General features: G+C 34.4%; 1 protein-coding gene across 1 annotated transcript in view; it reads left to right on the top strand.

Annotated features, from left to right (window-relative positions):
- Positions 1-13,111, top strand: part of wb (wing blister) — a 600,221-nt gene that overhangs the window by 314,894 nt on the left and 272,216 nt on the right. The window contains exons 13-14 of the mRNA XM_072533566.1: positions 92-261; positions 2,626-2,803. Of these exons, the coding sequence (XP_072389667.1) occupies positions 92-261; positions 2,626-2,803 (348 nt within the window). The remainder of the gene's footprint in view (positions 1-91; positions 262-2,625; positions 2,804-13,111) is intronic.

Raw genomic sequence — 13,111 nt, 5'->3', positions numbered from 1 at the left:
TATTCCTTACTCTAAAATCCTAATATATATATATATATATATATATATATATATATATATATATATATAACTAATTGCATTTTGTTTTTAGGTTGGAAGTGTGACAAGTGTAAACCAGAACATTATGGAGAACCGTCACAATTTAATTGCAAGGCTTGCGAATGTGACTCAATCGGGTCCGTGTCAAGGCAGTGTAATAATGTAACGGGACAATGCGAATGTAAAGAAAAGTTTATAGGAAGAATATGTTCGGAATGCGAGGTAAATTTATTTTATGTTTGTATTGTTGCAACATTGGATATTATATACTCTTAGTTCATTACTTAACGCGTTCCAGACAGTATTTTTAAATTACGAACGACATTGTTACAACCAACAATTATTTATATATTAAATTTTATATGTATATTTACAAAATATTACAAATAATATGAAGGCAATACAAATATATTTAAATTCACTGTCAAGTATTGTATATTACCGATTGAGACCATATGCGGAACAAATAGTTAGGGGATATCAATGTGGTTTCTGCACTCAGAAGTCCACAATACATCAGATCTTCGTCTTGAGGCAAATCTTGGAAAAGACCAGTGAATTTAATGTAGACACACATCATCTATTCATTGATTTTGAGAGTGCCTATGATAGCATCCATCAAGAATTTCTGATCCATGCACTAAAAGAGTTTAATATTCCAACTCAACTCATTGATATAGTAAAAGAAACACTTAAAGTACAAAGCAAAATTCGAATTCAAAACGCACTAACAGATGCAATCCATGTGAGAACGGGCCTACGACAGGGAGATGCCCTATACTGTATTCTATTCAACATAACATTAGAGAAAATAATTAAAGAGTCAAAAGGTAACACCAGAGGAACAATAATAACCAAAAGTGTACAAATATTGGCATTGGCAGATGATGTCGATATCATAGCTAGAAGCGAAAGAGAGATGATAGAAGCATTTAATGCTATGGAAAGAGCGGCACAAAACAGTGGCCTAAACATTAACGAAATAAAAACCAAATACACGAAGGCCAGCCAATCTACAGGCCAAAGACACCTACAGAATCTGACAATAGGAGACTATAACATCGAAAGCGTGAAAAATTTTACATATCTAGGTTCACTAGTTACCGCAAATAACAATGTCAGTGAATAAGTTAAGAGAAGAATACATATCGCTAATAAAACATATAATGGACTAATTAAACATCTAAGATCTAACAACATCACAAAAAAAACCAAATGCAAAATATACAAGACCCTGATAAAACCGATCCTTGTATAGAGAGACATGGACACTGTCGAAAAGTGATGAGAACCTATTAGGTACGTTCGAAAAAAAAATCCTTAGACACATAATATATAAGGGGGTGAAAGAAAATGACATATGGCGCAGAAGATATAATTTTGAACTATACACAGCATACAATGAACCCGAGATCATCACATCCATAAAGATTGGACGTCTGCGCTGGATAGGCCATGTTGAACAGATGTTGGAGACTGAAACACCAAAACATATAATGAGACAAACTCCAGAAGGGAGAAGGTCAAAGGGAAGACCCAAACTAAGATACATGGAACAAGTGGAACAAGATCTGAAAACACTTAAGATTACCAATTGGAAAAACAAAGCAAGGAACAGGACAGAATGGCGGAAATCCTAGAACAAGCCAGGACCCAGAAAGGGTTGTCGAACTACTGATTATGATGAAAAGAAATATATATTACAGTGGTACAGTTACGAATTATTGGTGCATTATTGCAATTAGTAATGAGGTTTACAGGTCTCGGTCGTTTCTTAGGTGGAGAACATAAAGGTGCGTTTTTTGTGGCAGTTGAGAAACTCTGCTCACAGTAGAAATACTAAACTTGCAAGCTGATGCAACTCTCTAAAATAGTGTTTTTAGTATACATAATTATTGTATTATCTGCTCTAAAATACTTTCTAAATATATTTAAATAATACGAGACCTACATACCTCTTTTATGGCTTCTAGTGGTAGGTAATAATGGACTACCGTTCTTCTTTTCACTCTCAAAATATTTAATTAAATTTGCAATTAACTGATTGCAATGGCTGGTCAAATAAGACGGCATTTTTGTTGTATAATACAATTTAATTAAAATATTCAACAATTTGAATTAAAATCAAATCGAGAAACTAAAGTAACAGAATTTAGTGTAGACAGTTTATATTTTAACCAACTTCACAACTATAAAAACAAATCTTATATAACCTTCTATAGGACAACACCACATGGGTCTGACACTTATAGTACAGTTCTGACACTTATACTTTCACACTCTTGAAACAAACAAAGACAAAAAGAAACTGTAGCCGGTAGCCGATGTGATAAATACGTATATGTTTTTTTAGGAAAAATTAGTTGAATTTGCCTGCCATCAAGTTTGTACCAGTGGGTTATAATGTCATTAAATCTATGACGTGCATCTCTAAATGTTTGAATTGTCATTTATAGTTATAGTTTTATATTTCCATTGTTTGTATTGTTTTTTAATTTCTTAATATTAAATAAATAATTTCTTTCTACCAACTCTTTTTAATATATACGTTTATCTAATTTTAATTCACTTTATATTTATTTTTAGACAGGTTTTGGAAACGTCACTGCGTTGTGTGTACCCTGTAGCTGTAATGCAATAGGTTCAGTTTCTGAAATATGCAATACGCATACCGGCATCTGTGATTGCAAACCAGGAGTAGAGGGTTTTCATTGCGACGCCTGCCAGAACCTCTTTTACGGATTCTCCGAGATCGGCTGTAAACGTAAGTTAAATGAAATGTTTATTGCATGCATTTATTTTGGTATTTATTCAACTGTATACGAATATTAGATATTTGAAATTCATAAAATATTATACACTTACACGAGTCAGAAATAGAAATAGAAATGTCAAAAAATGTCTGAAATGTAATCTGTGAAACTGAATATTACTACACAAGCTCTACCCATAATAAAAATTATTCTTTGGTACAGTTGGTTGTATACGACATTCAGTTTCTGTACGTTTACTGTTTAAGTTTTAAATCCTGAAAGATCATTTTAATATATTAAATCGGTACTGAATGATAATTATTTTTAAATAAATAATTCAAAACTATATTTTTAATTATCCACATTAGTCATACAAGATTACTAGCAAAGCTTCTTAGCTAGTCTATTAGCTACAAACAAGCAAAGTTCTAATAGTATCTTTTACATATAGTATTGTATAATAAAATCCTATCAATTACTCGTTTATTACAGTAAAATGTATTTACGGGTTAATGTAGTATTGTAACAAAGATAGAAGTGTTTGTTGAACGCTAATGTAACAGAAATAATAGAACATGTAACAAGAATTATTAGAAGTGTGCTCACAACACAAAATATGTGAGATTAATGCACAGGCAGTTGAAAGTAATAAATTGAATTGATCTTACAATAATCGTAAAAATGGCAAAAATCGGGCAGTTTATTTATTAGACAGGTTTATAGAATCTGACTACATTTGCGACAAAATACAAAAATTGCGTACGAAAGCTGCACTCTTCACCTATAAAAAGCATTTTTACTTTGGTCGATAGGACACTCCGATCAAAAGATATCGACTTTTTACTGTCGAGTTGATACAAATTTTATTTAACATTTATTTCGCGCGCGGAACTGACATTAAAAATCGCCTCTTGCTTCAAGCGTTATTTTTGAGAGAACGGTTCGTTCTACGCAAAAAGTGCTAACAAACATTTTTGTTTAAAATTATCTCAGCTACATTTTTTATTGACAATATTTTTTTCTACGGCGTATTTTTGCTAAATCGGTGGATTTTTGTTAAATCGATTTTTTTGCGTTTTTATCCCCCTACGAGGAGGGTTTTAGGGGGAAGCCAGGGGGATAAAGTGATAAACATTATCTTTTTAGAGGTCCCAAAATTGATATTCTTGGCAATATTCAGCTTGTTTGTATGATTTTTAGGGGTCAAATCTCTGACCACTGGACTATTCCTGGTTTAGGCCAATTTTTAATAACTGAAATCTTGTCTGAATCAGTTTTAATTCTTTTTTCTGAGACGATATGTGCTTAATAGTATGCCTTTCTGTGAAATAGTGAAGATTCCATATAAATTAACTTTAAATTGGTATTTTTCAATCTGTCAAATACCTCTCAAAGTTTTTCAGATGTTCATCAAGATGGTTTTGGACATATCATCAAGATGTATTAGACATGTTTTCCAGGTAAGTCCTCTTAAAACCATATCCATCAGACGTTCAAACGTAGCTGGTACATTACAAAGACCAAATAGTAGAATCTGGAACCTGTACAGACCACGACCAGTTGAAAAAGCTATTCTATCTCAATCATTAGAATTAACTTCTACTTGCCAGTAGCCTCTTTTTAAATCTAGATCGAAAACCATTTAGCACCAACCATTAAACCGTGTTTAGTGTATCATCTATTCGTGGCAATGGATAACTGTCTTTTTGTGTAACCTGATTTAATCTTCTATAGTCTACACAAAAGCGACTAGATCCGTCTTTCTTGGTTACAAGACTTCTGGTGAACACCAGGGGCCCGAAGCTTCTTCGATAATATGGGCGTGATGAGTAGTACCAAACCTTTTTCCAAATTCTGCCATTTTCTCTGCCTCTTTTTCTCATAGAAGGTGTTTAAACGGAATAACTTCTCTTTACTGGGGAGATTTACGAGCTTATTTCCGCTGTGATTTCTACATCTCAGTCCAATATATTTGTTGTCTGTTGTTTTAGTTTCTTTTCGTGTTACCGTTAAAATTTCCCGTAATTTTTCCCTCATAAATTTCTCCATCATCTATAGAAGTTGATGCATAACAGTGAATAAGTTGAATGCTATATCTACGATTTATTTCCAGTGCCAGATACATAAACCTATTAGAGACCTTGGAATTTAGTTATTAAATAAGTTTCCAATTTTCGTATGTACCATGTATGGTATGTATGTAAAGCTTACGCCTCCTATAGCTTATTTATTTCCTGAACTGTCCAAGGTGTCTCTTAATTTTAGTTGATTCTTTGCCTATAAACCTCGTTTTGCATAAGCTTAAAAGGTCTCAGTTGATATAAAAATCAAACTTCACCAGAAAATATACGAAAACTTTGATAAATTAGATACTAACACTTACGAGATAAACGAACAATGGAAAACACTAAAAAACTGCCTCCTCGCTCCATGCAAAGAGATATTAAAAGAACCGACACGAAAGAAAGACAATTGGATGACCGACGAGATACTCGGCATGATGGAACAACGAAGACAAGCCAAGAAAAAAGACAGTCATAATTACAAAATCATTAACAACGAAATCAGAAAAAAGATAAGAGAGACAAAACAAACTTACTATGAGGAAAAATGTAAAGAGATATAGGATCTTCAGAACAAATACGACTTATTCAACATACATAAAAAGGTTAAAGAAATAGCAGGACTGCAAAAAAGAAACCACAACACAACTCTTTTAGATAAAAATGGAAATACTATGATAACGACTGACGAAAAACTAAAACGATGGGAAGAGTATATGGAAGAGCTCTTCGACGACGAAAGAGGAAACCCACAAGACTTGTCTTTTGAGGACAGAGAAACAAGTGTAGAAATTACAAAGGAAGAAATACTGTATGCACTAAAGAACACCAGAAACGTAAAAAGCCTGGGGCCAAATCAACTGCCTATTGATATCCTGAAAATAATAGAAAATGAGTACATTGATGTCCTCTTAAAGCTTTTTAATAAGATTTATCAATCGGGTGACATACCCAACGAATGGTTGACCTCAACATTCATTTGTCTCCCAAAAAAGAAAAATGCTAGAGAATGCACCGACCACCGTACCATAAGCCTGATGTCTCATACACTTAAATTGTTTTTAAAGATCATTCATAAACGCATTTACAAAACACTTGATATGGTTATTGAAGAAACTCAATTTGGATTCAACGTACTAATCCAGAGATGCTTGGATGTGAACCAAGATATGTACGTCTGTTTCATAGACTACAACAAAGCTTTCGACAAAGAGCTAATGGACATCCTCAAAGCAAAACAACTACAACACAATGACCTTCGAATTATAACAAATCTATATTATAAACAGGAGGCACACGTACGCATTAATGAACACACATCAGAAGAGTTCGAAGTTAAAAGAGGAGTGCGACAGGGGTGTGTATTGTCACCACTACTATTCAATGCATACTCTGAAGAAATTATGAAAAGAGCTCTTGAGGGAGAAACAGCAGGAATCAAGGTCAATGGAACATCAATTAACAACATTAGATATGCGGACGATACTATCATAATAACAGACAACCTCCAAGACCTCCAAAAGCTAATGAACAAGATAGTTGAGTATGGAGAAGAATATGGATTATCAATAAACACCAAGAAAACCAAATTTATGAGGATATCAAAAACCCAAAATAGTGGTGAAAGCCTGACAATTAACGGTAGTGCTTTACGAACAAAGTTCGAATAGAGAAAGCACGTACAAACTTCAATAAAATGAGAAAGGTACTTTGTGCAAGAGAACTAAAATTGGACTTGAGAGTTAGGCTGGCAAGGTGTTATATTTTCTCAAATCTGCTTTATGGGATAGAAGCATGGACACTTAACGCGTCGACTGCTAAAAAGTTGGAAGCATTTAAAATGTGGGTGTATAGAAGAATTCTGAAGATATCATGGACCGAGCATGTAACAAACAACGAAGTCATGAGAAGAATCAACAAAAGAATGGAAGTATTGGAAATCATCAAGACACGAAAGCTGCAATACCTGGGGCATGTTATGCTTAATGAGAGATACAACCTACTTCAATTGATTATACAAGGGAAAATCCAGGGCAAGAGAAGTGTAGGAAGAAGAAGAATCTCATGGTTGCGTAACTTGAGGGAATGGTACGGATGCACATCAGTTGAACTATTCAGAGCAGCAGCATCTAAGATCAGAATAGCCATGATGATTGGCCTCACTTTATGGCCTTAAGTTCTTCTTACAACTCTTCTAGGTTATCTTCTGCTCTCATGGTTCTGATCTTATATGTTTCGACGTATATTATGTGTGTACTCAGCAAATTTTTAGTAACTTATATTTATTAAATTAATTTCATAGAAAGATGTTGACTTAAATATGCAACTTGGAATATAAAATATAGTTTTTCTAATAAAATAAATTGTTAATGATGCCGTTAAACATTAGCTGTTTTGTTTCGGTACAATTAATGTGGTAAAATATGCAGCATCAATTATATCTACTGCTATGACTTGGATATATGCAAATTTATCACCAACTTGGATTGGAATATGCTCAAATGTAATTATGAACGTGGTTACGGGCTTGAATTTGCGCTTAGTTCATATTATTCCTGTCTTTGAAGGAAAAATATAGCGATTCATATTAGCGATGTGGGAAAACTACAGTTGCTAATATCTTTATAGTTATATCGAAATTAGAATTTATAATGTGGGAAACTACGATCAACTTAAGCGTGTAATATATTTTTGTTGCTAAGGAACTGAAGATCTTTAACAGTTTACGTAATCTTGCATATAGTAATATCTTAATAGCAAAGTATCAGCTGCTTTTCTGGTTTAAACCTATATTTTACTCGTTTAAAGACATTTTTAATAACTTACCTTTATTTCTAAGATTATTTGTACCTCTTGATACCTATTTTATAAAGAACGCAACAGTCCAAATTAGCACAAAGAAAAGATCAGAATCATGCTGCCGACCTCTGGCTATCTTGACGTTTTAATTTTTTTACTCACAACTGCCCTTAACTTTTGATTTCGCTGTACCACGATATTATCTCTGCCATCCCATCTACTGATAAACAGATCGAACGACAATATTCGACAACATACAATGCCGCTATTTAATTTAAACTGAAATCCTTTAAAAACAAGCCGTACATAATGCCTGCTAGGAATATGAATTAAGTAAAAACTTACTTATTGAATATTTTCTATTTACTGGTGAAAAAAATTCTAACTTGCCTGTATTTGAAAGAAATGTAACATGTAACTCTAAATGTGCCTCGAGTATGATTTCACTCATCGAAAAAAATCCATGAAATAAACTATAAACACCCTTATTCTTATCTTTTTGAATGAAATAATATTTTATAGTAATTTTTTTAAAAATAATAATAATTGGAGATTTCAACATTGATTTCAAAAAAGCTTCAAATGAACTAAACAGTTTCCGTGATCTAATTTCTACTTTTGGCTTAACCGTAAAAATGTTAATGAATTTACTAGAATCACAACTAGATCAGCAACTTGTTTAGATAACATCTTAACAAACGTAAGCAGTGAGATAGAATGTTGTGGAATGTTTACCCATATATTTCTGATCAGCTTGCTCAATTTCTCTACTTAAAAATAAAATCTGAAAAAAATCTTAGTGCTAATACATACAGAAGATATATAACGTAAGAAATGGCATCCTGATATTAGAACAGTCGTTAAGTATCGTTGACTGGGCTTCAGTTGTTTCTCTCAAAGTAACTCACAGCAACAGAATAAGCTCAATCTATTACCGAAATATATGTAAAATTAACTGAACTTCATTTTCCAATAAAAAAAATTTGTTGCTTTGTTTGCACTGAACGTTATGTCTCAAGGATGTCTTGACATAAATCAAGATGTATTCATGTGTTTCATAGATTACAACAATGCCTTTGATAAAGTGCGGCATGATCACCTAATCAGACTCCTGACAGAAAAGAATTTAGATAAACGAGACATCCGACTAATAGCAAATATGTACTACAATCAGAAAGCAGTAGTAAGAGTAGAGAATAATACCACTGAAGAAATTGAAATAAAGCGAGGTGTGAGACAAGGGTGTATACTGTCACCAACCCTGTTTAATCTCTATTCCGAAGACGTAATTAATAGAACACTCTCTGAGCAATCCGTAGGTATTAAAATAAATGGTGTTAGATTAAACAATCTGAGATTTGCCAACGACACCGTTCTGATCGCAGAAACACTTGAAGAGCTACAGACATTGGTGAATAAGAAAGCAGACTGCAGCGAAGAATATGGACTATCTTTGAACATAAAGAAAACTAAATTTATGGTAATATCGAAATCAACACAAAATGTCCAAAATTTATATTTACTATCGATAGAGTTAGCAAATACAAATATTTAGGCACTTTTATAAATGAAGACAACGATAGCTCAGCAGAAAAATAAAAAATAAAAAAAATAAATAAAACAAAATAAAAAAAAGTAAAAAAAAGTAAAAAATAAAAAATAAAAAAAAAATAAAAAAAAAAGATACAAAAAATAAAACAGCAAAAACAGAGTAAACTAGTAAGTAAGTTTCTAACATTCCATGCAAAATAAGAATAGAAAAAGCCAGATCCATATTCACTAAAATGAAGAGAGTGTTCTGCGGAAGAGATTTGAGCCTTGAAATAAAACTTCGCCTGATGAGATGTTACGTACTTTCTGTGCTGTTCTACGGAATGGAGTCATGGACGTTGAAAAAGATTGATACCAAAAAATTAGAGGCATTTGAACTGTGGATGTATCGTAGAATCCTGAGAATATCATGGACCGAGAGAGTCACAAATGTCGAGGTCTTGAGAAGAATGAGTAAAGAAAAGGAAGTCATATTTACGATCAAAAAACGAAAACTGCAATACTTGGGACACATTACAAGAGGCGAAAGATATGAACTGCTTCGAATAATTATGCAAGGGAAAATAGCAGGAAAGAGGTCAATAGGAAGAAGACGGAACTCCTGGCTAAAAAAACGGGAATAGTATAGCTGTAGCAACAACGAATTATTTCGGTCAGCAGTTTCGAAAATACGTATAGCCCTGATGATCGCTAACCTTCGGAACGAAGATGGCACTTGAAGAAGAAGAATAAAAAAATCACGAACTCATAGTAAAGCTCCAATTTGTTGGTTTGATAGTGAACTAATAGTAATGCGAGATCTTTCCACAGTCAAGATTACTGATGTTATAAAGGAATATCTTCTTCTTCTTCAGTGCCTTATCCGGTCCGGATGTTGGCGATCATCAAGGCTATTATGGTGTTGTTGACTGCTCTGCGAAACAGCTCCGCTGTCATCCCAAGCCATTGTCGGAAGTTTTTCAACCACGAGATACGAAGGCGTCCCTGTCCTCTACTGCCAAACACTTAATATAACGAGTTGAAGAATTCGATATTTTTCTTCGTTCCTCATCACGTGGCCGAGGTACTCAAGCTTACATTGTTTCACTAAATTAAGCACTTTTTTTCTTTTGTCATACGCTGTAGGATCTCAACGTTGGTGACATGGTCCACATACGATATTTTTAGTATCCTCCTGTAGATCCTCATCTCGAAGGCTTCAATCCGCTTTTCAGTTGCTTGCGTCAGTGTCCAGGCTTCAACTCCACATCGTAACACTAAAAGAATGTAGCACCTCACTATCCGCATCTTGGTTCCCAAACTGAGTTCACTGCAGCACAGCAAGTATCTCAACTTGATAAATGTAGACCGTGCCATTTCAATTCTGGATCTAAGCTCTTGATCGTAGTCCCATTGTGAGTTGAGGGTAGCTCCGCGATAAGTAAATCTGTCGACTCTCTGGATCTCTTCGCTACCTTCCATTAGTGCCCCGGGATCTAAATTTGCACGGCTGACAACCATGAATTTAGTTTTTTTTAATATTAGGGTCTAGTCCGTATGTTACGCTCACAGTTCCCACTCGGTCTAGTAAGGCTTGTAGATCATTTAGGCTGGTTGCTAGTAACACAGTGTCATCGGCGTAGCGGATATTATTGATGTATTCACCGTTCACTCGGATTCCCATCTCTAGGTTTGTGAGGGATTCAGTAAAAATTTCCTCAGAGTATATATTGAAAAGAGTCGGCGAGAGCACGCAGCCTTGCTTTACTCCTCGCATGATCTTCAGTTGGTCAGTCAGCTGGTCTTCGACTGTTGTAGGGCGGCGACCATCTTCTGGTGCTGAAAACGGTCAAATGCTTTGTCGTAGTCAATAAAACAAATATAGACATCACAACTGACATCGCGGCATCTCTGAAGTAGGACTTTGTAAGGTGAAAAGTGCTTCACGTATACCCATGGAATTGCGGAATCCAAATTGCATTTCACTGACATTTTCTTCGCATTTCTTGTAAATTCTTGCATGTATGATTTTAAGAAAAATCTTAAGTGCATGATTCATATGGCTGATAGTTCGGAAATCTTCACACGTTTTCGCAGATCGTTTTTTTGGTAGTGTTACAAATGTTGACAATAGCCATTCCTCTGGGATATTACCTGAATCGTATATGGCGTTAAACAGTTCAGTTAACTCCTTCGTGCTCACTTCACTCATCACCTTAATAAGTTCAACAAGTATTTTATCTGGACCTGTGGCCTTACCATTCTTAGACTGTTTTAAAGATGCTTTCACCTCGCTTTCTAGTATTGTTCTGAAGCTATTTTTTTGTGGCATTTTAAATTAATTACTATTTAAATGGGAATAAGCCACAATTAAAGGTTAAAATACGTTTATTGACGAAGTGGAAATTGAAACGTCAATAAACGTATTTTAACCTTTAATTGTGGCTTATTCCCATTTAAATAGTAATTAATTCGCTTTCTAGTATTGACGGCCCTGCCATGCAATTTATTTCTGGAAGGTTACCTCGGTAGTCCCAGAAAAATTCTTCGATGTACATTTTCCAGGTCACCAACTTCTTCCCGTCTTTGTTTATGAGGAGGTGTGTGTTTCTCCTCTTGTATTGACCAGTGGCTTCTCGAATCTGTCGGTGGATATTTATATAATCGTGTTTCACTTGGAGCTCTTCGATTAGTTTACATTTTTCTTGCATCCATGTCTCCTTGGCTCTTCGTACTTTTTTTAATTGTTTGGTTGATTTCTTGGTATTTCTTCCCGTCTCTGTTTTTCATTATTATCCTTTGGTCTATCATCTGCAGAATGTCGTCAGTCATCCATTCTTCATTTTTTACTCTTATTTTCTTTCCCAGATGTTCTTTTCCCGCATTTAGCATGACGTCTTTGATATAAGTCCATTTTTGGTCTACACTCTGTTCTTGTTGTTTAGCGGTTTCTAGTTTTTCTCTCATTATATCTCTTACGTTCTGATGAACTACGGGGTCTTTTAGAGTGTCATAATCCTGGTTCTGTTTAGGTTTACTTTTGATGAGTTTCTTTAGTTTGAGTTCTCCACTAATTGGTTGTGGTCCGATGAGACGTCTGCTCCAGGGAAGGTCTTCGCCGAAGTCAAGCTGTTCTTGAAGCTTTGGTTAATGAGAATAAAGTCTATCTGGTTTCTGATGATATTGTTGGCTGAATCTGCAGGTGACTTCCACGTATGAAGTCGTCTCGGGGGAAGTCTAAACCAGGTGTTAGCAATGGTAAAGTCTTCTTCCCGACAAAATTGAATAAGTCGGTCTCCTCTTTCGTTTTTCTTGCCTAAGCCGTGTTGTCCGACGATGTCTTTTATTTTGCTTTTGCCAACTTTGTCATTGAAATCACCCATGATGATGGTAAGCTCGTTTTTCTTGGTATATTTTAAGACTTATTGTACAAGTGCGTAGAACTCCTCGATACTCTCTTCTGGCTTTTCTAATGTTGGAGCGTAAATTTGAATGATGTTCGTATTAACGGGTCTGCTTTGCAGCTTCATCAGAATGGCTCTCTCAGAGAGAGGTAGCACGCTGATCACAGCCACTATATTCACAAAAGAATATAGTGAGTATAAAAAGTTTAAGAAGCACTATAAACCAACAATATAATTAAAGAAAAAACTGGCTTATGAGAATTTCTTTTCCAATTCAGAAAATATATCTCGTGACAGTTGAAAAATTATAAATTATTACAGAAATAAGTTTCAAAATAAAAAACTCTATCCAAGCGCGATTACATCAAACGATTTCAATAATTACTTTACTTCAGTAGCTGAACATTAGAATTTCTTTTAATTCCACAAATGAAAATGTAGCCATAGATTTTTTGAAAGATGTACACTCTCCTTGCGACTCTTTATTTTTATTACCTGTTAGTAATACTGAAATCAGGCCTAG

This window comes from Diabrotica undecimpunctata, chromosome 5 (assembly GCF_040954645.1).
Source record: "Diabrotica undecimpunctata isolate CICGRU chromosome 5, icDiaUnde3, whole genome shotgun sequence".
NCBI lineage: Eukaryota > Metazoa > Arthropoda > Insecta > Coleoptera > Chrysomelidae > Diabrotica > Diabrotica undecimpunctata.
Note: the sequence above shows the minus strand (reverse complement) of the source record. Positions and strands in the feature narration are given on the sequence as shown.